The 23,975-nt window shown below is 63.3% G+C and overlaps 2 protein-coding genes and 1 long non-coding RNA gene across 7 annotated transcripts; 1 reads left to right on the plus strand and 2 right to left on the minus strand.

The window, feature by feature from the left end:
• Positions 1 to 346: 346 nt before the first annotated feature.
• LOC106740186 (signal-regulatory protein beta-1-like) lies at positions 347 to 9,222 on the minus strand. Its single transcript, XM_059713151.1, has 7 exons — positions 8,778 to 9,222; positions 6,576 to 6,914; positions 2,992 to 3,330; positions 2,085 to 2,399; positions 1,293 to 1,634; positions 968 to 1,075; positions 347 to 762 (listed from the first exon to the last, which is right to left on the minus strand). The coding sequence occupies exons 1-6, from the start codon at positions 8,842 to 8,844 to the stop codon at positions 969 to 971; spliced, it is 1,509 nt and encodes a 502-aa protein (XP_059569134.1). The 5' UTR covers positions 8,845 to 9,222; the 3' UTR covers positions 347 to 762; position 968.
• Positions 7,656 to 15,974, plus strand: LOC102563377 (signal-regulatory protein beta-1). 5 transcript variants are annotated; one of them, XM_019495218.2, is made up of 8 exons: positions 7,663 to 7,798; positions 10,659 to 10,765; positions 12,164 to 12,502; positions 12,934 to 13,032; positions 13,129 to 13,285; positions 14,005 to 14,047; positions 15,021 to 15,168; positions 15,368 to 15,456. In XM_019495218.2, exons 2-7 carry the CDS (start codon positions 10,717 to 10,719, stop codon positions 15,156 to 15,158), a joined length of 825 nt encoding a protein of 274 aa, XP_019350763.1. In that variant the 5' UTR covers positions 7,663 to 7,798; positions 10,659 to 10,716; the 3' UTR covers positions 15,159 to 15,168; positions 15,368 to 15,456. The 5 variants fall into 5 exon arrangements, with proteins under 5 accessions (XP_019350761.1, XP_019350763.1, XP_019350759.1 ...); XM_019495219.2 differs by having other exon boundaries at positions 7,675 to 7,798; positions 13,129 to 13,231; positions 15,021 to 15,460; XM_019495214.2 differs by lacking the exons at positions 12,934 to 13,032; positions 13,129 to 13,285 and having other exon boundaries at positions 7,671 to 7,798; positions 15,368 to 15,974.
• A 2,291-nt stretch (positions 15,975 to 18,265) lies between these two features.
• LOC109285035 (uncharacterized) lies at positions 18,266 to 19,641 on the minus strand. The gene is made up of 2 exons (XR_002092709.2): positions 19,358 to 19,641; positions 18,266 to 18,446 (listed from the first exon to the last, which is right to left on the minus strand). It is a non-coding gene; the product is annotated as an uncharacterized LOC109285035 (long non-coding RNA).
• Positions 19,642 to 23,975: the final 4,334 nt, after the last annotated feature.

Raw genomic sequence — 23,975 nt, forward strand, 5'->3', positions numbered from 1 at the left:
GGCGCTCCCAGACACGCAGACCCACCCAGAGCCGGGGCTGTTCTCCAGCCGGGCTTTGGCCCCTTGCTCTGTGGGTCTCCTGCAGCCCCGGCTGGCCCCAGCGCAAACTAACGTCTAGTGGGGTCACCTGCTGATGTGACCCCATTTGGGGGCTGGGGTTGGACCCTCGGGTTGTGCCGGGGACTTTCATGTCCAGCCTCAGGCTTAGCAAGTCCAACCCGCCGGGGCAGGAGGGCGCTGGGCAGTGCCCTGGGACGGTCGCTCCCCCCCCTGCTGCAGGGAGCAGCAGCTTTCGTCCTGGCGCAGGCAGGGGTTCAAATCAGGCCAGGACTGCACACGGGGCAGGTGCGAGCATGTCTAGCAGGGTTTATTTCCAAACAGAAGTGCCAGGAGCCGACAGAGACCGCGACACGGCATCCCTCTGCAGAGCGCCCAGTCCTCCCAGGACAGCTCGGGGGCTGCAGGACGCTTGGGGACACTGCGCACGGCCCGCGGCACTTCACGGCGTGGTCGGGGACTGACACGCGGCTGCGTTGCACTTGCAGGGACCCGGCTCCCTGAACTGGGTCAGGGCAAAGCTGGGGGGGAGCGGGCTGGGGGGTGCAGCCAGGTCCGGAGCCCCTGCCCGATCCCGTCAGACGCCCGGGGTGCTTGGAGCAGCTGGTGAGCCCACCACCGCTCCCCCGTCGTGCTCCATCCTGCCTCTGGGGCAGAGGCTGCCTCCAAGCTTGCAAGCGGCCAAGGCGGCAAAGCAGCCGGGAGCTGCAAAGGGAAAGGATGCAGTGGGGCAAGGGGCAGGTCCCCGCGGCCCCCGCGCTGCACACAGCACATCCCTGCCCGCACCCCGCTCTCCTGGCCCCACCTGTCTCCCCGAGCACCCCCAAGCCCGCCTGCACCAGCCCGTGTCCCCGCTCAGCCCCCCTCTCTGGCAGGGCTGCCCAGGGCAGGCCACGGGAAACCCCGGTACCTCACGGCTCCTTCCTGCGCACGAAGAGGAAGAAGAGGAAAGCTCCGATGAGGCCCTTCTCCAGGACGTACCCGACCCAGAGCCCAGGGCTGGACAGCACACACTGGCCTGGTGGGAAGGTGTGCGATGAGCAGGGGCTGGGCCCGTGCGGGGTCACGCACAGGGGTGCAAGGAGCCCAGCGCCCACAACAGGTGCTGCCTCAGGTCCCCCGCCCCATCCGTCCCGGCACCGTTACGGGCTCCCTGCAGCTGGACACGGCCTGGGCTCCGCGCTCGTCTTCCTCGGGCAGCAGGCCTGCTTTGTCCACTGTGCCGGGGCACGCACCTGCCTGCGGCCCCTCCTCCATCTGGGCGCTCGTCGCGGTGACTGCCAGGACGCGGGTGACGCTGGTGGGGGCCTGGGAGTCGTGCACGGCCCGGCAGGTGAACGCGGACTGGTTCTTCTGCTCGGTCGCCCTCACCTCCAGGGTCCCTGTCAGCGAGAAGGTCCCGTCCCGGTTCTCCGTCGGGGATGGGGACTTCTCTGGCTGGGTCTCTTTCCCATTCTCCATCCAGGTGAGCCTCGCCGCATTGGGGTAAAACCCCGCCAGGCTGCAGGTGAGCGCCACCATCTCGTTCACGGGGACGGCACCAGAGTAGTTGGCGGCCAGCCTGGGCCTGGGGGAGACTGGAACAAAACAGCCCTTACAGGGGAGCTCGTCCTGAGCAACTGCGGGAAGGTTGTAGGTGTGCGTGTGTGCTGGGGCCGCACCCCAGAGCTGAGACTTGTCTCCAGCTCTCGGCAGGGCTCTGGAGCAGGCGCAGCCTCTCGTGCTGGGCCCCTGGTGTGTCGCGGGGGTGCAGAGCTGTGCACCAGACCCCTTTGCACACCACAGCCCTGCCCCACAGAGACCCCGGGGACAGGGAACATGTTGAAGTGAATGCAGGAATCGGGGAGCAGGGAGACGCAGACTCACCAGCTTTCTTCCTGGGGTGAAAACTTCACAAACCCTCCCTGCATGGTTTAAAGTGGGGCTGGTGCCATTCCAAGGCTCCCCTCACCAGCCCCCATGGGCAGAGCACCATCTCCAGCCTGCCCGGCGATGGGAGCGCCCGGTCTGGCCCAGCCGGTCCTCACCTCGCAGGGCCTGGCTGAGCTTGTACGTCCCACGCAGCGGAGCCGACATGGTGCTGTGCTCGATCTGGCAGGTGAGCTGGGAGCGGATGTCCCTGACCGTCAGCGTCCTCGCCAGGGTGCTGGACACGCGGTAGGAGTCTCTCTCATTCTCGGGGAGGATCTGGAGCGGTTGGACTGGGAGCTTGACCCCGTCCTTGAGCCAGGTCACGGCGATGTCTCCGGGGGACAGCCCTTTGGATGTGCAAGTGAAGTTCACAGGCCTGCCCGGCTCAACCCTGCTGGCGGGGCCGGACACGGATGGGGCAGATGGGCTGGCTGCAGGGAGAAGCACTCTTCAGGCTGACTTGTCACCAAGAGCCTGAGCCCAGCCCATGGCACCCACGTCCCCAGGGCAAAGAGCAGCCCTGGCCTGGTGCCTGGAGGTCGGGGGCAGTGCTGGGGAAAGGCAGCAGCACGTGAAGACGAGGGAGAGCTGCCGGGGCTGTGGGGGTCGGTGCCTGCAGGAGCTCGGCAGAGCCCGCGCCGCTGCACTGTGGGTGGATGTGCAGACCGTCCTCTGGCTGGGGACAGCCTGTCCTCTTGCTCAGTCTGGGCTGCAGGGCCAGCAGCTCCTGCCACGTTTCATGGGAACAGGGAGGCCTCACCCAGACCCCGGAGCACCCTTCACCAGCCCCAGGTTCACCCTCCCAGCTCCCGTGCACCTTGCAGCTCATTCCTGCAGCTGGGGGTGGGCAGCGTACAGAAATGCCCCCGCCGCAGCACCACCCCACGGCCCACGGAGCAGACCTCCAGCACAGCCGCAGCCCGTCCCTGGGATCCCGGCTGCCCGGGGGGCGTTGGGCTGGGCTGGGCTGGGCGGCTCCTGCCTGCTCTGGGGCCTGGCAGGGCAGGGCAGGGATGCACTCACCGCTCACGGACACCACCGTGCCTGCTCCGGATCGGTACTCCTCATCAGGCGATCCTTTCCTGAACTTCACGCAGTAATAGGTGCCGGCGTCCTCGGGGCGGGTGTCACTGATGTTGATGGAGAAGTCTGAGACAGAGCCGGGCGCAGCCCTTGTGACCCGGGGGAGTGACCCTGTCTCTGCATAGACAAGCTGGCGGTCGCTGCCCGAGCCCTTGAACCACTTCATTGGCCCTGCTGGTCCGCGCTGAGGTATGGTGCAGTTCAACGTGAGTGTGTCCCCCGCCGACACCGACACGGGGTCCTTGGGCTGCAGCACCTGGAAGTCCTGGCCCCCGACACCTGGGACACAGCGAACAGGACAGGATGGGGTGAGGGGTGCGCTGCCCAGCCCAAGCCAGCGGAGCTGAGTCCCAGGGAAGAGCCCAGCATTTCCACCCTGCCCCAGCTCCCTCCCGGACCGGGTGCGGGGCAGCTTCGAGGGGTATCACGGAGGTGACTTTATGCTGTCCCGGCGTGGCCCCTGCGGACAGCCCCAGGGCGGCGTGTGCACGCTGTCAGGCGCGGGGCAGGCAGCGTGCACAGAGCAGGAGCAGAGGAGCCGAAGCGGGCAAAGCCGGGCAGGGCAGCCTGGGCTCGGTCTGGACAGGCGTCACCGAAGAGGACAGCCCCTGCCACATGCAGCTATGCATCTGCAACCCGAGCACGAGTAAGCAACACCCAGGGACTTGCAAAATCGCACGGGGCTGGGGCATCCCCCCGGCCGGGATCCGGACCACTCCGCCGGTGCCCAGCCGGGCTCTGCGTCCCGCACTCACCGCAGGTGTCCAGGAGAAGCACCAGCACCAGCACACACCAGCCGGGTGCGGGGGCCGACGTGCCCATGGCCGTGGTCTGGGAGGGGACCCCGCTGTGCTGCCGCCGGGCCCCGGGCTACGCAGGGCTGCCGAGGAGCACAAGGCTATCTGCGGCCGCTCCCTGAAGCAAGAGGAAGCGGGTTGCACGGATACTTCTTGCCTTCAGGCCAATGCAATTGAAGGCTGTTTCCTCTGTGAGCTTCCCTCTCCCATTTGAAGTGCAGCACGGCACGCTCCGGCATGGGGGCCTGGCCCTTTCCGCCCTGCTCGCCCCTGCCGGGGGCCTGTCGCGTGCGAAGCCGCTCTGGGCAGAGCACCAAGGCTCAGGCGTCACGCTCTGCCGGGAAGTTCAGGTGAGCGCAGAGCAGCGAGGCGGGGCAGCGCGGGAGGCACGTGCAGCTGGCGTTTCTCCCCGTTCGTTAGACCAGCCAATTAGCATTGCCACCACCGCAGAGGCCCAGATGCAGACAGGCCGCTAATTATAACACACAGGTTGCCCATTTGCCCGTGCCTGGCAAAACCGGTGCTGTTTGGATGTTTGTTCCCTGCCTGTGCCTCTGCCCACCGCTGCTCAGCTTGCCTTGCCAGCTCTGATGCCAAGCCCAGCTGCGCCTGCCTGGATTCACGGCCTCCGAGCGTCGGGGAGACGAGGGTATCGGACGTGCAGGGGTGAGGCTGTTTGCTGCTGTGCAGCAGCCGGCCCCATGGAGGCAGCGCCGGGGCCCCGTGGACACGGGCTCAGCACGGGGTTGGGCAAGGAGCCTCAGCCCTCCCCTCTCCCAGCACCGTGACCGTGGTCTCCCACGGCAGGGCCCACAGACGACCGAGCAGCGAGAGCCCAGGGGGATGTCGGCCAGCAAAGTACCTGCCTCCCACCTGGAGCCCAGGTTTGTCCAAGGAAACGGGGATGAGAAGCACACGGGGTATCGTCCCACGCTCAAAGCAAACACCCTGGGTGGAAGAGCCCACAGCTTTGCCCCCGCACTGATGCTTCTTTACCGCCACACCTGACACCTGCCTGCAGCCGGGGCGTCCCAGTGCCGGCCAGGCCCAGACACGGCCCGTGCTGCCCAGGGCGCTCCCAGACACGCAGACCCACCCAGAGCCGGGGCTGTTCTCCAGCCGGGCTTTGGCCCCTTGCTCTGTGGGTCTCCTGCAGCCCCGGCTGGCCCCAGCGCAAACTAATGTCTAGTGGGGTCACCTGCTGATGTGACCCCGTTTGGGGGCTGGGGTTGGACCCTCGGGTTGTGCCGGGGACTTTCACGTCCAGCCTCAGGCTGAGCAAGTCCAACCCGCCGGGGCAGGAGGGCGCTGGGCAGTGCCCTGGGACGGTCGCTCCCCCCCCCGCCGCAGGGAGCAGCAGCTTTCGTCCTGGCGCAGGCAGGGGTTCAAATCAGGCCAGGACTGCACACGGGGCAGGTGCGAGCATGTCTAGCAGGGTTTATTTCCAAACAGAAGTGCCAGGAGCCGACAGAGACCGCGACACGGCATCCCTCTGCAGAGCGCCCAGTCCTCCCAGGACAGCTCGGGGGCTGCAGGACGCTTGGGGACACTGCGCACGGCCCGCGGCACTTCACGGCGTGGTCGGGGACTGACACGTGGCTGCGTTGCACTTGCAGGGACCCGGCTCCCTGAACTGGGTCAGGGCAAAGCTGGGGGGGAGCGGGCTGGGGGGTGCAGCCAGGTCCGGAGCCCCTGCCCGATCCCGTCAGACGCCCGGGGTGCTTGGAGCAGCTGGTGAGCCCACCACCGCTCCCCCGTCGTGCTCCATCCTGCCTCTGGGGCAGAGGCTGCCTCCAAGCTTGCAAGCGGCCAAGGCGGCAAAGCAGCCGGGAGCTGCAAAGGGAAAGGATGCAGTGGGGCAAGGGGCAGGTCCCCACGGCCCCCGCGCTGCACACAGCACATCCCTGCCCGCACCCCGCTCTCCTGGCCCCACCTGGCTCCCCAAGCACCCCCAAGCCCGCCTGCACCAGCCCGTGTCCCCGCTCAGCCCCCCTCTCTGGCAGCGCTGCCCAGGGCAGGCCACGGCCAAGCCCCGGTACCTCATGGCTCCTTCCTGCGCACGAAGAGGAAGAAGAGGAAAGCTCCGATGAGGCCCTTCTCCAGGACGTACCCGACCCAGAGCCCAGGGCTGGACAGCACACACTGGCCTGGTGGGAAGGTGTGTGATGAGCAGGGGCTGGGCCCGTGCGGGGTCACGGAGAAGGGTGCAAGGAGAAGCCCTGGCCTGGTGCCTGGAGGTCGGGGGCAGCGCTGGGGAAAGGCAGCAGCACGTGAAGACGAGGGAGAGCTGCCGGGGCTGTGGGGGTCGGTGCCTGCAGGAGCTCGGCAGAGCCCGCGCCGCTGCACTGTGGGTGGATGTGCAGACCGTCCTCTGGCTGGGGACAGCCTGTCCTCTTGCTCAGTCTGGGCTGCAGGGCCAGCAGCTCCTGCCACGTTTCATGGGAACAGGGAGGCCTCACCCAGACCCCGGAGCACCCTTCACCAGCCCCAGGTTCACCCTCCCAGCTCCCGTGCACTCATTCCTGCAGCTCATTCCTGCAGCTGGGGGTGGGCAGCGTACAGAAATGCCCCCGCCGCAGCACCACCCCACGGCCCACGGAGCAGACCTCCAGCACAGCCGCAGCCCGTCCCTGGGATCCCGGCTGCCCGGGGGGCGTTGGGCTGGGCTGGGCTGGGCGGCTCCTGCCTGCTCTGGGGCCTGGCAGGGCAGGGCAGGGATGCACTCACCGCTCACGGACACCACCGTGCCTGCTCCGGATCGGTACTCCTCATCAGGCGATCCTTTCGTGAACTTCACGCAGTAATAGGTGCCGGCGTCCTCGGGGCGGACGTCACTGATGTTGATGGAGAAGTCTGTGGGAGAGGCGGGCGCAGCCCTTGTGACCCGGGGGAGTGACCCTGTCTCTGCATAGAGAAGCTGGCGGTCGCTGCCCGAGCCCTTGAACCACTTCACTGGCCCTGCTGGTCCGCGCTGAGGTACGGTGCAGTTCAACGCGAGCATGTCCCCCGCCGACACCGACACGGGGTCTTTGGGTTGCAGCACCTGGAAGTCCTGGCCCCCGACACCTGAGACACAGTGAACAGGACAGGACGGGGTGAGGGGTGTGGTAGAAATGCCACCGTTGGTGCCCCTCTCCGGAGACCTGTCTGTGCCAGCCTGAGAGGCTGGTGTTGAATCCCTCAGGGCGGGGATCTCCCTCCCTGGTCTGCATGACAGGGGCCTGGGGCCTGGGAGGAGGATGCTCTGGTCACCTGGGCAGGGGGAAAGGCCTGGCCCTGCGCAGGGGCCCAGGTAGCCAGGGGTGCTTGGGAGATTTGTTGTCTGCAAAGACGGTGAGTTCGTGCACGGTGCGCTTTTGCCGTTAAACACACAGGGGTGGAGGATCCAACTTAATCTTTATTATTCCAAGTCTGCGCAGAAAGGGGGTACTTGGCGATCGTTCGCAAAGCAAGTACCTACCCAACTTAGTCGGCGTTAACCTTATATTGTTTTCTCCCACCCAGCACGCTGCGCAGTTACTATTGGTTGCTTCTTTTAGCCCATGCGCACAACACCTTAGCCACAGAACATGCCTGTAGTTGCCTACGTGGCATCTTTTCTCAGCAAGCAATCTCTTCCTATCTTACATACAGCACACCCCGCCCAGCGCCAGCACGCTGCTTCATGCATTCAGCTAGAGAGAATTAGAAAAAGAGTACATCTTGCGTACATCAGATTGGTCGGCTGGTGGTCAGTGTGGGCAGCTTCCATTGGACCGGGCTGCTGAGGTCAGAGGGGGTATAAAAGGGCCCGGTCCAGGAAGAAGGCAGCCATTAGCCATGCGGTCATCCAGGTGAATCTGAACTGGGAGAGGAGCTTCACCATCTGAACCGGGCTCTCTCCTCATCACCGCATGCTCCCAGAGTGTCCTGCCTCCAGGGGAAACGCCAACCACCTCTGGATGACGCGTGTGAGTAAGCTACTCGAGATCCAACTAGATATTTAGCTTACAGTAACTCAGATGCGTGTTTAAACGGCTACCGCAGCCACCCTGGTTTGCTCTGTGGGATTCCTCTGATATTCCTCTGATACTGCTCTACCTTTTACCCTGTTTCCGCCCTACCCCCTGAATCAATAAAGTTCTTGTGACCGGTGTGGGAGACTTATTGAGGGGTGGGTCTAAATTATGCCGAGGAGGCCCCTTAGGTCTGCGGACTAAGGGAGACTTTCCTAATCAGCCCCTGACTTGGGGAAGTGCCCCAAGTGCTGGTATTGGGTCTAGGACCCACTGGACGATCAGGCCTGTGTTCTCCAAGGTGCGCAGAGCCAGAAGTGAGTCCAGAGTCTGGGATGGTGGCAGCGGGACCCCAGGCGAGCGGGTGTGCTCCAGGGAAGGGGTCGGCCGGACGGGACGCACCCCAGGGAGGCACTCGGAGCCGGGACGGTGGGCGGGCGCAGGGAGGTGGGCGGCGCAACGCAGGAGCGCCCCTTACGGGCCCGCCACAAGGGGTGCGATGCCCAGCCCAAGCCAGCGGAGCTGAGTCCCAGGGCAGGGCCCGGCATTTCCACCCTGCCCCAGCTCCCTCCCGGACCGGGTGTGGGGCAGCTTCGAGGGGTATCACGGAGGTGACTTTATGCTGTCCCGGCGTGGCCCCTGCGGACAGCCCCAGGGCGGCGTGTGCACGCTGTCAGGCGCGGGGCAGGCAGCGTGCACAGAGCAGGAGCAGAGGAGCCGAAGCGGGCAAAGCCGGGCAGGGCAGCCTGGGCTCGGTCTGGACAGGCGTCACCGAAGAGGACAGCCCCTGCCACATGCAGCTATGCATCTGCAACCCGAGCACGAGTAAGCAACACCCAGGGACTTGCAAAATCGCACGGGGCTGGGGCATCCCGCCGGCCGGGATCCGGACCGCTCCGCCGGTGCCCAGCCGGGCTCTGCGTCCCGCACTCACCGCAGGTGTCCAGGAGAAGCACCAGCACCAGCACACACCAGCCGGGTGCGGGAGCCGACGTGCCCATGGCCGTGGTCTGGGAGGGGACCCCGCTGTGCTGCCACCGGGCCCCGGGCTACGCAGGGCTGCCGAGGAGCACAAGGCTATTTGCGGCCACTTCCTGAAGCAAGAGGAAGCGGGTTGCATGGATACTTCTTGCCTTCAGGCCAATGCAAATGAAGGCTGTTTCCTCTGTGAGCTTCCCTCTCCCATTTGAAGTGCAGCACGGCACGCTCCGGCATGGGGGCCTGGCCCTTTCCGCCCTGCTCGCCCCTGCCGGGGGCCTGTCGCGTGCGAAGCCGCTCTGGGCAGAGCACCAAGGCTCAGGCGTCACACCAGGGGAGGAGCTGGCTGCTGCGTGGTCAGATGCACTGTCCAGCAAGAAACCTCTCCCCTACTGCCAGGTCCTGAGTGCAAATGCTACCCCAACCGTCTCTCCTGCCTGGGTGAGGTCAAGGACACCAAGCCTAGCAGGGGACACGGGCTCTTGTCCCTGCTAGAAGCCTCCGAAGGTGCCTACCCCAGATGTTAGACAGGCAGACCATGCCCCGTGAAGGCTGGGATGCCAAGCAAAGGGGATTGGCAGCTTGGGGGCAGGACAGCAGGGATGCCAGGCGAAGCAGGGTGCGTGCTGGGGTGAGGACCGGTGATTCCTGGCCTGGTGCTCTCTGAGCAGCCAGCAGAGGATGCTGCAGCTCCACGCACCGGCCGGCTGCAAATGGACGTTACAGATCTGCAAGCCGCAAAGTGTGCGAGACACTCAGGGATCCTGCCTGGAGCTTGCAGACCCCTTCGGACAACTGCAGAAGACCCCGGTGCCCCGCTCCAGTCTGTGCCGCGGGGCAGGGCCGCAGCGTGCGGGGGGAGTCAGTGCAGGAAGCATCCACCTCGCTGCTTAAATGTAGAAAACCAAAACCGGAGTGAGACTCATATCTCAGGGCTGCAGCAAGCGGGGACTGGAAATTCTCTCCTTCGGCAAGGGCTGGGTCCTCCAGCACGAGGGGAAAGGAGCACCGGGAGGAGGGTGGGGTGCAGTTGTCACTGGTGTCTTCTGCTGGGTACAGCCACCCGCCATGGGCTGGGTCTGGGCAGAGCACCCGGGAGGCCTGCGGCCAGGCTGCACCATCACCAGGGCACTTTGCTTTCCCAGCTGGGAATGGGTACGGGTGGTTGGGCGCACACCAGCCAGGCATGCTGCAGCCACTGGCCGTCCGAGCCTGAACCGACCAGGATGCCAGCACCTGAGCTCGCTGCCTACGCTCTCCCCACCCCTCACAACAGGGGTTTACACCTGGAAGGACCACCTGAACCCTGCTGCAATCAAGGGCTGGGTTGTGGGCACTTCCCCTGCTGCAGTGCCGGCGGGGGGGCTGAGACTGGATGCCCAGCCTGGCCACTGCAAGAGCCCCAGACCCAGACGGCGAGCAGCCAGCCCCCGCGGCCCCTGTGCTGAGCCACCTCTGCCACCCACACTCCCAGGCCAGTCTGTCTCGGTGTCCAGATCGGCCCGTTGTCCATCCCGGCCAGCCCGGAGGCAGACAGGCTGTTCCCATGCGTATGTCCAGCGCCTTGCCTGCCCTGGCTTCTGGGCACGGCTGCAGCAGAGACAAGAGCAGAACGGGCGCTGCAATCACAGCAGAGCCTGCAGCTCGGGCGCCCGGGCGGGTCCCCATGTCCAAGCCTCCTCCTGTCCCTCTCCCGCACACGTGCACCCACGCCCCGATGCTTTGCCTGCGTTAGCAGCTCTCAGCCAGGCCTGCCCAGGCTTGGGGGCGAGCACCGAAAGCGTTAACATCTTGTGCTTCCCCCCTTCCATTTCCTCTTGCAACTTCTCCTTTCCAGCAGTCATGTCCCGGCCAGACCCTGCCACCACCCAGATAGCTGCCAGCCTGCCCGGGGGATGCAGCTCTTCAGCCTCACGCTGGGCCTGGCTCTGCTGGGAAGTTCAGGTGAGCGCAGAGCAGCGAGGCGGGGGAGCGCGGGAGGGACGTGTGGCTGGCGTTTCTCCCCATCGTTAGACTAGCCAATTAGCATTGCCGCCACCGCGGAGGCCCAGATGGAGACAGCTCACTAATTATAACAGGCACGTTGCTTGCGCGCCCATGCCTGGCAAAACCGGCGCTGTTTGGATGTTTGCTCCCGCCCGTCCCCTCTGCCCACCGCTTGTCGGCTCGCGGTGCCAGCTCTGATGCCAGACCCAGCTGCGCCAGCCTGGACTCGTGGTCTCTTGAGCACCGGGGAGACAAGGGTAGCGGACGTGCAGGGGGTGAGGCAGTTTGCTACCAGGGCCCCGCGATGCAGGGCAAGCAGAGACCCAGCCCTGTGCTTTTTATTCACACACCAGTCCAGGGGCCAAATTTGGGCCTGACCTTTACCTCCAGGGGCAGGAACTGGGAGCTTTGCATTTCCAGAACAGGTGTCCTGAATCAGGACAGAAACAGGAACATGAGCAGGAGCCGGCAGCTGGATGCCCACGGGGAGATGCAGGGAGACGGGCTGAAAGCCTAATCTGCACAGAGGGAGACAGGCCTGGAAGAGAGAGAGACAGAGGGGGAGAAAATGAGAAATGATCTGTGAGTCATCAGCCTAGAGATGCTAGCAGCATGTCGTCTTTGCAGATGCGATTATCCAGAGACGAGGTGCAGAGGGAGAGGAGACAGGAGCCCCAGGGGACCCAGAGGAAATTGGGGCGGGAGGAAGGAAGACCTTTCAAGGGCCAGGCTGAAGGAGCCATGGAGGGGATGGGGAGACGGTGCTGGAAGCCAAGAGGAGGAGGATTTCAGGAAGATCAGGATCAGGGTCAGGATCAGTGGGGGGGAGGTCTGAGCTCCAGGCAGGAAGACAGCTCTGGGTGAGGGGCAGGAGCCAGGGTCTAGGGTGGACCCCAGCGGACTCTGCGTGCAGTCAAGCGGGGGAAAGGGAGCAGGAGGTGCATCGGGGGTTGGCTTTCTGCCCGAGAGAGGAGCAGGCTGGGGCAAAGGGCTGCACGGAAGCAGATGGCGCAGGTGGAGAAGGGAGGTCATCGCTCAGCCCGGTGTAGCAGAGGCCTGCCTGGACCGCGCTTGGGGCTGTCTGCGTCTCCACCTCCCTCGCGCCTGCCCTGCGCGCGCTGCAGACACTGACGTGGCTCCTTGCTAAAGTTAAAGGATGATGTTCAGAGTCACCTGCTGCAGCCGCAGGGACTGGGCTATGACCTGGGGTTGGTGAGCTGGGTCGTCCCTTCTAGCCCTGTGCCCCGCGTGCTCTGTCTCTGTCTCTGGTCATTTTTACTTTAGTGAGAAAATTTTCCCAGATAAACGGAGACCCTTTCATTAACCCCGGTCCTTGCATGCTGTTGCTGCTCCCAGGTGGCGGGGGCCAGGACTTCCAGGTGCTGCAGCCCTGGCCCTCCGCGCAGGCATCCGCAGGGGAGACGCTCACGTTGAACTGCACCGTGACCAAGCGCGGACTCCCAGGGCCGGTGAAGTGGCTCAAGGGCTCGGGCAGCGACCGCCAGCTCATCTATGCAGAGATAGGGTCATTCCACCGGGTCACAAGGGCTGTCCCCAACTCTGTCTCAGACTACTCCATCCACATCAGCGACATCCGCCCCGAGGACGCCGGCACCTATTACTGCGTGAAGTTCAAGAAAGAACCGCCTGACGAGGAGTACCAACGCGGAGCAGGCACGGTGGTGTCTGTGGGTGGTGAGTTCAGGCTAAAGGGGTCCTGTCCATACAAGTCCCTGCTCCCCGCTGCAGCCCCCCGGCTCAGCCGCCCTCCGGGGCAGGTCCGGTGCCCACGGCCCATTGCACTAGCAATGAGCACGAGAAGTCACCAAGGGACTTCCCAAGGTCTGTGGGCGGGCAGCCGGTCCCGGGCGGTGACTAGAACAGCCACAGCACACGCGCCCGCTCCCTGCTCGCTGCGTTGGCTTTTCTCAAGGCAAGTGCAAGAAAGAAGGGCCGGGCTGGGGCATGGAGGAGGATCACGGGATGCGGGCACACCCGGCTGTTCTCTCTGCTGGCTGAGCCTGGCCCGGTCTCCAGCTGGGCAGGGTTGTGGGGTGCCTTCCTCCCCTGGCTCAGCCTTGCAAATGCTGCACCCCGGGGATATAAAGCACCTGATGATTCCCCAGGGCTGTCCACGTCTGCGGCCTCTGCAGTCGGTGGAGCAGCGTGTGTCCTCGTCCTCTTGCTTCTCATCGCCATTTACTTCTACCTGAGGAAGAGGAGAGGTGAGTGGGGGGTTTTCCCTGGCTGGTCCCGGGACGGGGTGTTTGTGGGCTGTCGGACCGCTCGTTGACCTGCTGTTCCTTTCCTCTGTCCCCTAGGTCTGAGCCGCCATAGCCCCAGGTCTATATACACCGGATCCTCGTGGCATAGCCCTGTGCCAGCCGCTCGCCGTCAGCTCCGGCAGCCCCCAGCTCCCACCCGGCAAGGCCCATGTTTCCCTTGCAAAAACATCTTCCATTCACAGAGGCTAATTAGGTCTCGCCTCCGCTTTCATTGCACCGGCAGCAAAGCCCCGGGAGCTTGCACCGACCACAGGAAATTCTCCATGCCGCCGTCTCCACGGCACCCGTCGCCTCGGTGCTCAGTGCCCGTGTCACTCGCTAACTGTGCCGCACCAGGCTGCCTCCTACGCCAGCAGCAGAATAGGCACCTTTGTGCCCTGCTGCACCCAGGCTAATTAGCCACGCCGCAATTAGCCTCCCACCACGCTGCACCCAGCCCAGGTGCAGGGTGGCGGGTCTGAGCACAGCGCTGCCTGGCACAGCACCGGAGCAGGACAGCCTGGCCTCAAGAGACCAGCATGGCTTTATAGAAAGCATGCATGCACATACACATGCATGCACGCACGCATGTGTGCAGCCAGCCTCCAAAACTGCCCCTCAATAAAGCAAATTTCACATCCTCCAGAGGTCCTTCAAGGACCCAGTTCTGCCCCTGGGAGCAGCAGTCCCCATGCAGAGACCCCCTGTCATTGCTCCCAGCTGTGGCAAGGTCTGGGTAGTGCCAAGCCTGGCATTGCCCAAAGAGTCTTGGGTTTGGGGCTGTTTCCCCTGGGCCAGTGAAGCCAACGGGAGTTTAGGAGGGCATGGCCTGCCCAGCCAACCCCATGCTTGGCTGGCTCTCCTACAAACCCCTTCTGTTACTGGGGGCACACCTGGTTTTGCTTGTGTCTAATGCAGGCTCTCTCCCTGCAGGTCTCCAGCCCCCACATCAGACCCCTCCAGTTGTCCCCACCAGGTAGGAAAGTGGCAGAAGTGCCGAGGGGGGGCAGCTCCTGCTTGGCACAGAGAGTCCCCTCCGGTTGCCTCTAGTCAGAGGATGTTATACCACCTGCACCAGGGACGTTGCCCGCAGGCCGTGGTCAGCCTAGCTGCAGGCAGTGCCCTGCGACCCGCTCTGTGCCGCTAGCCCAGCACTGCACTTGCGGGAGCCAGCTGCGTCCGTGCCCCAGGCCTGGGAAAGAGAAAGGGGGACACTAAAGCAAAGCAGGAGGAGGGAACATGGTCCCGCTCCTGCCCCCTCTGCGGGGAGACGGCCCAGGCTGGCTCTTCCTGGCTGGGCGTTGTGATAGCATCGTGGCTGGGCTCCCTGCCCCGTGGCCTCGCCAACTTCCCTGAGCTGCGGGGACTTTCCAGCCTGTGGCTTCCTGGAGAACACCATGGCATTGTGACCGTTCAGCTCAGGTTCCTGCTCAGGCTGGTCTGGATCCTTCACGCTCTCGTCTGTTATAACCGCGCCGCGGGGTGTACGACCATCGCCTCACGGCGGGCATTAACCCCTTCTGGGCCAGGCCCAGGCTGCATCTGGAGCAGACCCTCGTTGTCATGCCACGCAGCAATGTTTCCTAGACCTGCAGGGACCAGGGGAGGGGGGGACCAGAGAAGCAGGGCTGGAAGGGACTTCCAGAGGTCATCTAATCCAACCTGCCTTGCCCACATGCAGCGGGACTGGACCTGATGATCTGCAAGGTCCCTGGCAGCCCCTAACATCTATGCAACTATATGAAACTATGAACCCACTGATGCTCTTGTGCTCAGAGGGCACAGAAATGCATTGCACTGAGGGGAACCAAGGACTTGGGCCAAAGGTGACTTTGCAAACTGTCCCCTCTCCCGTCTCCCAGCTCTTGGGGTGTCAGACTACACAGCCCTGATCAGGATAGGACAAGGGCAGTGTATTAACCCCCTACTCACAACCCTTTTCATTGCAGCCCAATGATGGCAAGGACAAGAACATCCTTTACGCAGAGTTGCTGCACGTCGGCGGGGCCCAGTCGCCCCAGAAGAGCCCGGTGGGGGAGCAGACCGAATATGCAGTCATCAGGGCAGCCCCGGCTGCCTCTAGATAAAGAGACACAGGTGCGTTGGTTTGCAAAGCCTCAGAGAGGGACCTCAAGGGCAAGAAGCTGAGTTAGGAGGAGAAAGTAGAAGCAGCAAAAAGGCAGGCTAGACAGTGCTTGTAAAATGCCTGTCATCCCCCTGGGAGCCGGGGAGGGGACGATCTCATGCCAGGACCTGACAAAGACTCACAACTGCTTTGCACCGTGACACTGTCAAGGATATTAGATGGGACTTGACATCAGGGGAACGTACAGACCAGTGCGTCGGCAGCCTGCAACCCTCTCCCTGTCTTCACCCCCCACCGAACATCTCCCTGGGAGCAGCCAGGACGTTGCCTGTGAAACCCGAGCATCTGTCACGGTGTCCGTGGCACCGGAGCGCCCCGCTGCGCCCCGTCAGGGCGAGTCTTCCAACAGCCGAGTTTGTAAACACGGGCTCCCCGAGTCGCCGGGCTCAGCGGTCCGGCCGCCCCGCCGCTGAGCGGAGGCACTCTCCAGCGATCACACGAATGCGACAAATCCACCCCCGGAGAAGCCAAAAAGACAATGGCACCTTGCAAATCCAGCTGTGCTCCATGCACGAGAATTAATCCGTGCTCAAGAGATTTCCTGGAACTTGAAGCTCTTCCCTTTGTTCGTTAAGGAGCCAGCATGAGGTTGGACTCTCCAAATTACCTGCCGGGGAGAGCACTGCATCCGACATCCCATGAAAAGGGAGAGCGGGCCTGTGAGAAGCAAACGCCCTTTGTTTTACGGGCTCCGTAGACCTGAGGCTTGCAACGTGTTGCTGCTTCATTTCAATAAACACGGTGTATAAAGGTGAAAGCCAGTAATGTCACGGGCGTCTGGACTGGCCCCGACCGCGGGCTGGAGGTCACTGTCGGAGCACCTGCTGTAGCGCTAATTAAATAATAGGGCACGCGGGGGTGCTTTAGAGTCACAGAGAGACCCATCTTGTGGTAGCAAGGCCACAAGCCAAGGCAGCTGTGATCTCCCAGCTCAGAAAGACTCTGGATATTCCCGTCTGCCGGAGCTGGGAGCTCAGGCAGGGCTTTCCAAGCGGTCTGGTGGAAGGTCCTGGGTCTGGGGACCAGTCTCATGTGATCCCTTAACCAGGGCATTTGGCTGGATGGGGAATGACTCTGTGCAACAGCGAAGGGCATTGAGGGACCACGTCGCTGGGGTGCTGTGGAGATGTGCTAATTCCCAGGAGCATCCCAGGAGGGCTCTGGGTGCAGATGAGGGGCAGGAAGCCATGGCGGCACTTGGCAAACACGTCTGGCCTGGCAGGGGCAGCCGGGAGCTCCCTTTGCAGGGCTCTGGCAAGGGGATGCTGCCCGCAGCACTCGCAGCCTCTGCATTTCATATGTTTCCGGGGGGGGGATAAAATGGTTTGAATACACGATGGCAGAAGGGCTGAGGCGCGGCGCACTGGCTCTGCGGCAGGAGGGGCACGCGGAAGGAGAGGAGACTCCAGGGACAGTGAGAGCATCCCACTGCGGCTCCCATCCCAGCCGCCTGATACCCGGCAGTGCAGAGGCCCTTCTGCAGTCACGTTCCCCCTCCTCCTAGGAACGTGGGACCAGATACAGGCTCGGTCTTGGCTGAATTACTGCATCCCCGTGCACTGCTGTTCACCCCTCCCCCTGCAACCTCCTCGGCCTGCTTCTTAGCCGTATTAGACCTGTCCTCACCTCACTTGGTCTCTCAAGCTGCCTCCCCAGCCCCTAGCCCTTAATCCTGCTTGGGTGGGGGAACATCCTGCCTTGAAGGCAGCACGCTCCAGCCCTCATCCTCCTGAGGCGCTTTGCAAACCAGGGGGAGGTGCTGAGCAATTGCAACCCCCACCCCCAGATGTTGTGGGGGCCCCGGTGCGCTCGGGGTTCGACCTTCTACTTGCAGGGACCACGTAAGAGCATCTGCACGCCGCGCACCCGCGGAGCCAGCCACGCACAGAGACCCACCACCGCGCGGGCAGAGACGGAGCAGGTCGGCTTTGCCTCCTGCCTGTGATTCGGTTTTGGTTTCAATAACTTGCCTTGTCCGCACTCGACATCCAAGCCACGTGGCCAGGCAGATGGGAGCAGGGGGAGCTGATGGCATGGATGCACAACGGTCTGCTGCCCGGTGCCAGGCAGGAGGGGAGAGAAGGGCAGGGAACTGGAGCACCCTCCCTCCCCTCTCTGTCTCCTCTTGGTAGCGCTCAGGGACCCTTTCCCCCAGCCCCAGGCCTCCCCTTTCCCCAGGGTTTTTTAGTGGCATCTGAGGGATGCACCTTCCCCCGGCAGCACTGCCCCCCACTTGGAAACCCCTCAAAGAGCCTGGCTGCAGCAGGTGCACCGGACCTGGCTTCATGCAAGCCCTGTCCAAGCCAGGAGCTGGCTCTGCCCGCAGGCTCAGACCTCCTGCTGTTCCCCTAACAGGGGAGATGTGGAGGGGCTCTGGCAGCATGCTGGGGCACAGACGGGGCTTGCTTTGGCAAGCTCCCTGCTTGCATGCAAACCCACCCGCCGGGTTTATTGCCACCAGCTGCAGAGCCTTGGCGCGGTGACTCCACGGCCCGGAGCACTTTGCCTCGCTGCCCAGACTCCGGAGGAAGAGGCACCGATGCCCGTCTCAGGTGCACACTCTCCCCATGCTCCCAGGGCTTGCGCTGCGCTTCGGGGAGCGTTTTCCAGACATCAGAAACCTCCGTGCTGCAGTGCCTCTGCCCTGGCGCGCAGGGCACAGAGCTGGGCCGTTGCCCTCCCCCACAACACGCTGCTGCTGTCAAGGCACTTAGCATATTGCAGGTTGGCATCTGATGCTCATCGGCTGGTGCACGTCTGCTTCGCAGGCGGAGACGGCATCGATGGAGATGTTACCCTAGAGACGGCCACATCGGAGCCCGGTGGCCAATAAGAACATGCTGATGGAAAAGGACATCTCCTCCTTGTTATAAAACAGAGCAAACGGCAGAAGCCATTGGGCTCGTGCGCACCACGCACGCACGGTCCCGCGTACCTGCAGCACCCAGGCTGCCTCCAGACTGGCACACGCAGGCGTGCACACAGACACGTGCAATCGCACGTATCCCGAGGACCCCCCCGTGCACACACAGCATAACACGTAAGACCTTCCCAGACCAGCGGGCCTGCTCTTTGCCGCTATAATTAGAAGGAGAGCTCTTCAAAGTCCCACTGTGCATTTTCCAGGCAGCGACGCAAGCCCTCTTTTGCCGGCGTCTGCACTCTATAATCTCAAAAGTTTCTTGCTGGGGCCAGCAGCCAATTTCCTTCATCAGGCCTCTTCATGGGGCTGCGAGAGGGAAGCAAAATGAGACAGCCTGAGAAACGTATAAATAGAGCGGGGTTTAATCAGCACTTCTGCACCCAGGCGAGAGCGCGGGAGCTGCTGTTGACGGCAGCAGTCATTAGGTTATTTGTGAAATTTGTTTGCATGACTAGAGAGCCATTTTTGCTCCTCCCGTGCCCACAAAGGCAACATGGAGGGGAAGCTCGTGCTTTCCAGCTGGATGACAAGTCCCCCGGGACTCTCCACACCTTTAGGCAGAGGAGGCTGGAGAAGTTCAGCAGGTTGAGAGGCCGGGGGGAGTCGGGCGGGGGCCGTGTCGTGCTGCCGTGCGCGCATCGCTGTGGAAGGACGAGTTCAGAGGAAGGGGGGCGAGCGAACGCAGCCTGGAAAGACGGGGAGCGAGCGCCAGGTGAGTGCCGTGCCCAGAGGCAGCGCCGGAGCCGGCGCGGGGGCAGCTGGGGAGGCAGAGCTCGGCTGTCTGGATGTCAGACGCAGGAAATCACGCTGAGGCTGTTGGCCTCTTTGTCCCGAGGTGGCACGCAGCTGAGAAGTGTCTACGGCGGAGGGTGCGGCGTAGTACACAGCCCTCCCCAGAGCAGCACGCAGCGGCTTAGTGCATTCAGGACCTGAATAGAAGCCGGAGCGGGAACGCCCCCGCGCTCAGGCTCTTGTTCAAAATCCACGCCCAGACCTGGATTTCCATTTTGTCGAAGGCTCCCATCTTCCTAAAGGGCTCGCCAGACACCCCTAGGCCCCTGCACACCCTCAGCTCTGGGGCCTGGGAAAACCAGGCTGCTTCGGGCTCTCCCCTGACCAGCCCTTTCCCCTCCACGGTGCCTTCAGGATCCCAAAGCACTTTGCAAACATGCCCATGCAACATCCTACAGCCTCCTCCGCAGTGAGGCAAGCTTCACCTGTGGTTTGCAGATGCCGGAGCTGAAACATGAAGTGAGTCGTGATGATGTCGCCCGAGGCGGCTCGCTGGCAGATCTGGGAGCAGACCCCATCCCACAGTCTCCCCGCTCCCGAACAACCAGCCCTCCCTCGTTGAATCATTAGAGAGAAAACAGCTCCCCGGCTAGGAAGCTGAGAGCAGCTAGGCCCCCTCGGGCAGAGGCACGTAGTCTCAGGAAGGATATCCAGTGCTGCCGAGATCAAAACCAGAGCGCACGGGTGGGGAAACCTGGGACTGGGTTCAAAGGGACTTTAAAGTGCCAGGCTGGCTCCGGGAAGGGAAAACCTCAGACCTGCAGACAACCGCAGGTGAGACAGCTCCACCCCGCGCCGGAAGCACGGCGCACCTAGGCAAGGCAGGAGCCCCGCGGCTTACAGGCCGGGAGAGGGATTTGGTAGTTATTGTGGGAAAATCCTTTAAGCCAGCAGCCGAGCGTGTGCTGGCAGCGAGAGCACAAACAAGCGGCCGGATGGCAGCAGCACAAGGTAAGAATACCAAGCAAGCGCTGGAACATTTCTACTTTGCAAGGTGCGGGCGAGTCGGGGGGAGGGAGAGGCCCCCGTCCCTTAGGGCTCCCACATCTGAACGCCGGCTGGACGGAAACAAGCCAGACGTCTCCGAGGAACTCATCGTCGCGGCTTGTGCCGGCTCCTGGAAAGGCATGGGGAGCGGGGAGGAGAGCAGGGGACATGGGCCCTTTTCTGCCAGGTCGGCGCGCACTGGGGTTTTTCTCATGGGGATTTAAAGGCAACCGGTTTTCAGTGCTTCCACCCATGGGGTCACTTGGGATCCGTTTTGGAGAGGCCGGAGCTGGCCCGACGCTGGTTGCAGCCCAGCAGGGAGGAGGGTGCTCCGGTTCTCTGAGCCTCGGCCCCGTGGCATCTCCCTTTGGGCTCGCAGAGACCGGGGCGCCCGACCCCTGCAAATGTGGCGCGGAGGCTGGTCCGGGACCGGCGCTAGCGCTGGATGCAGCCAAGTGGGTCCATGAAGAACCAGAGCAATGAACTGCTCAAGCCAGGCAGGGACTCTGGAGTAACAGGCGGAGATGGAAGGACATTTGCACTAAATCCGGGCTGTTTCCTGCTGGCTCGGGGGGCAGGGGCAGGGTAGGTGCTTAGAGGCGAGAGGGACTTGTTGGGGGGGCAGAGGGGCAGTGCTGGCATGGTGGGGGCACCGGCTGGGCCGGGGGAGCGTTTATTTCTTGGCATGTGCTTCTGTCTTTACCATCCCGTCTCTGCCGAGGCAGCGATCTCACGTCCCTGGCGCGTGGCACGATGGCCCCCGCACGCCTGGGCAAAACCTGAGTCCAGGCACGGGGCGAGAGCAATCCCTGCATTGCACGTGCCGGGACACGGGTGAATGGAGACGTCTGGTGCAGCGACACAGGGAGGCCCAGCACACAGCCCACAGCGTCCACCCCTTGCTGCAGGGCTTTGCACGGGACACGCGTGGGCTGAGGTCCAAGACCCCAGCCCCCTGCCCCTGCCATAAGGCTAGAGCTGGATGGTGCCGGGCTTTCGGGTCCCCAAGCCTGGCCGGCTGGGAGAGAAGCTCTCGGCAGGGGGGTGGACCGGTGCTCGTAGCTGGGCTTTTTCATCCGGATGATTTGTGAGCCGGAGAAACCCGCCAGCAGACCCTTTGTTCATCCTAACACAATGGGGAAGCAGCGGGGAAAGAAAAGCAAAGCCCTGGCCGGCCTGGGAAGGAGAAGGAGGAGCTCCCGGCTGCACAGCAGGGCCCCCTGGCCAGGGGAGCGACCGAGCATGCAAAGGGCCACGTGAGGAGGACCCGTGGGCTCAGCCCGCTTCCCGCGCCTGCAAAGGGCCGGCGCGGAGCCGCTCGGCGTGGCCTGCACAAAGAGAAACATGCTGGCCTCGAAGAAGGAGAAATCGGGCTTCCTGGCAGGAGCGGGGACCGACTGGCCCGAAGCAAACAGAGCGGCCACTGCTGCCGCCAACAACCCCCTTTTTGTCCCGCGGGACAAAGCGCGGCGCGGCCTGACAAGATGGGGCCCTGCGCCGCTCAGACCCGGCGCTGGTTCTCGGCCAGGCCGATAAATGCTGCGATTTAGGACCGGCCAAGCCAGGCGGCACGAATTCAGCGCCAGGCACCCAGCTGGTCCCCAGCGCCAGGCAGGAGACAGGAACCAGCTTCGGAAGCACCCGGGGAAAGGCAGGCAGCTAAAAGCGCTCGTTATAACAGTGCTGGGCTATTATTTGTGCCTGGCACGGAGAAGCCGGCATGCCAGGGCCGCGGCTTGCCGACAGCCAAGAGAAGTGCAAGCCCCTGAAAGAGCCCTTGCAATAAGGGAGAGCAATTAGTGCAGAGAACGCCCCAGAAACGAGGAGAGCTCAGGGGACACGGGGAGATCAGGGAACCGTTTAATTGATGAGAGCAGGAAGCATGGTCTCAATTAGCGCACGGGTCACGATGAGCACACCGGAGCAGCAGTCAGGGCTCCCGGCTCTGCCACCGTGCAGCCACGGGCCCTCAGTTTCCTCATCTGTGCAATGGGGATAGCGCTATTCCCCCTCCTCACAATGCTGCCGCGCGATTACACTAACGAAGGCTTCACGCACACGCATTATGATCTGTGGCTGATGAGGAAAAGCGCCAGGTATTGTTATGCTAATAGGAAGGGAGGAAAGCAGCCAGATTTGCAGAGCGCCGGCACCTCTGCCATTGTCAGAAATGCCAAAGATCAGAGACGAGCGAAGGAGAGCGCAGAGCGCAGGGAGGCATCGCGCCCCAGTGCGCGACACCCTGGAGTTACCATGGCAATCCCCCAAACTCCAGCTGTTGCAGAAACATTTTCCCCAACAAAGTGCAAAACAGGATCCGGCTGGCACCGAACGTGAGAGAGAGGAGGAGGAGGAGGAGCGGGGGGAGCATGCGCTGGAGACAGGGACCGGCAGGAAGAAAACAAAACCCGAGGACCAGACAAAAGGGCCTGTCGGCTCTGGGACTGGGCGCGTGCTGCCCCGAGGCTCTGGCGTGGAGTCGGTGCCCCCGGATCGCCACGGTGGGAGACCGAATGTGAATGTCCCTGTCCACATGCCTCCTGACTCGCTATGGCTCAGGGGAGGCCACCAAAGCCACTTCTGCATCCCTCGGGCCAGCCCCCTCCACGGAGCCGCGTGTGCTGCTCCTGCCGCCCTCGCAGCCTCGGGAAAGAGATGCACGGACACGTCCTTCAAGTCCGCCACCTGGGAGGGACAGAGGCTAGGCCAGGCCTACCCCATGCACATGCAGTGAGCAGATGGGGTGACCCCATGGCAGCTCCCCGCACCCCTCTCCATGCGAGCTGCAGTTTTCCTCCCGTGGCTGCTCTCCCACCGCCCCTCCTTCCTCCTCTGCTCGCAGCCCCGGCAGGCAGGCAGGCCCGGCGTTGGTATTCTCTTCCCGTGCTGAACACAGCATCCATTCTCATCTCCTTTATTTGATCTTTATCTCTCGGCCAAGAGCCTCCGATAGGTTCCCGGAAAGGGATGAGCAGAATAAGAACCGCGTTATCGGGTGTGTGAGAACCACAGCAGGGCCGGAGCCGCTGGCTGCCGGCAGGGCGCCAGAGGGGAACGGACAGAGCCTCCTCGGAGCTGCTCACGTCACCCGGACCGCTGCCCGAGGAGCCCACGCCAGCATCTAGCAGCAAAACTCAGGGAGCAAACAAAGGGGCCGGGAAACCTGATGCACACCTGGGCAGTAGTGGTGCACGGGGTGGGACAGCTGTGCAAAGAGCCATCAGGGCTCACCCCTGGCACTGACAGCTGACGGGGCTCTCGCGAGACTCCCGACGCGCTCCGACCAACCGGGACCACGCGCAGCCTGCATGGGAGCATGCGGTCCCGCTGACTCGGCCCAGACGCGACTGCAGCCCTCGTTGCACTTGGATTGATATGGCATTGGGGGATAAAAACATTAGCTTGAGAGCTGAATCAGCCCAGCTGGCCTCCCCCGGGGCCTCCCTCCCCGCATGGCACCAGCTGGGCCGTTCTGCTCTGCAGGAATTTCTCCCCAGCCCCCTCGGTCCCCGCTGCTGGAAACGTCTCCACCCCCAGCCTGCTTCCATGGGGCTCTGAGCCCCCCCAGGCCAGGGTTTGTTTTCTTTCCTGTCACCTTATTCACCCCTGAATACATCAGATAGGTTTTAGATTCCCTTTTGTTTGCCGAGGAAGGGCATCGGAGGGGCAAGACCCACGTCCCTGCCTGCAGGAGGGGGACGTGTTTGATCAGCTGGCCATGCTAGCATGGAAATGCTTTCCACAGCTCGGTCGGCGAGGCAAGGGGCCTTTGGCCGCAGAGGTTGCGAGGGTACAAGATGGACAGGCTGTATGCAGGGCCTCATTTGTCTGCATCGCCAGCAGAGCCAGGGCCTCACACGATGGCAGGGGAGCGGGTTGCTTTGTTCATATGGCTGCAGCCCACGCGGGTGACCTGACCTCGCTCACAGCCCCGTTCAGTTCAAAGGCCTCCCTCTGACAGTCGGGGCCAGACCACAGCAGCCAGGGATTGCAGGCTTATTAGCGCTGACGCTGGCTCTAGCTGCAAGAGGCAGAGAACAGGAGTCTCGCCACGTC

This window comes from Alligator mississippiensis, chromosome 9 (genome assembly GCF_030867095.1).
Source record: "Alligator mississippiensis isolate rAllMis1 chromosome 9, rAllMis1, whole genome shotgun sequence".
NCBI classification, from domain to species: Eukaryota; Metazoa; Chordata; order Crocodylia; family Alligatoridae; genus Alligator; species Alligator mississippiensis.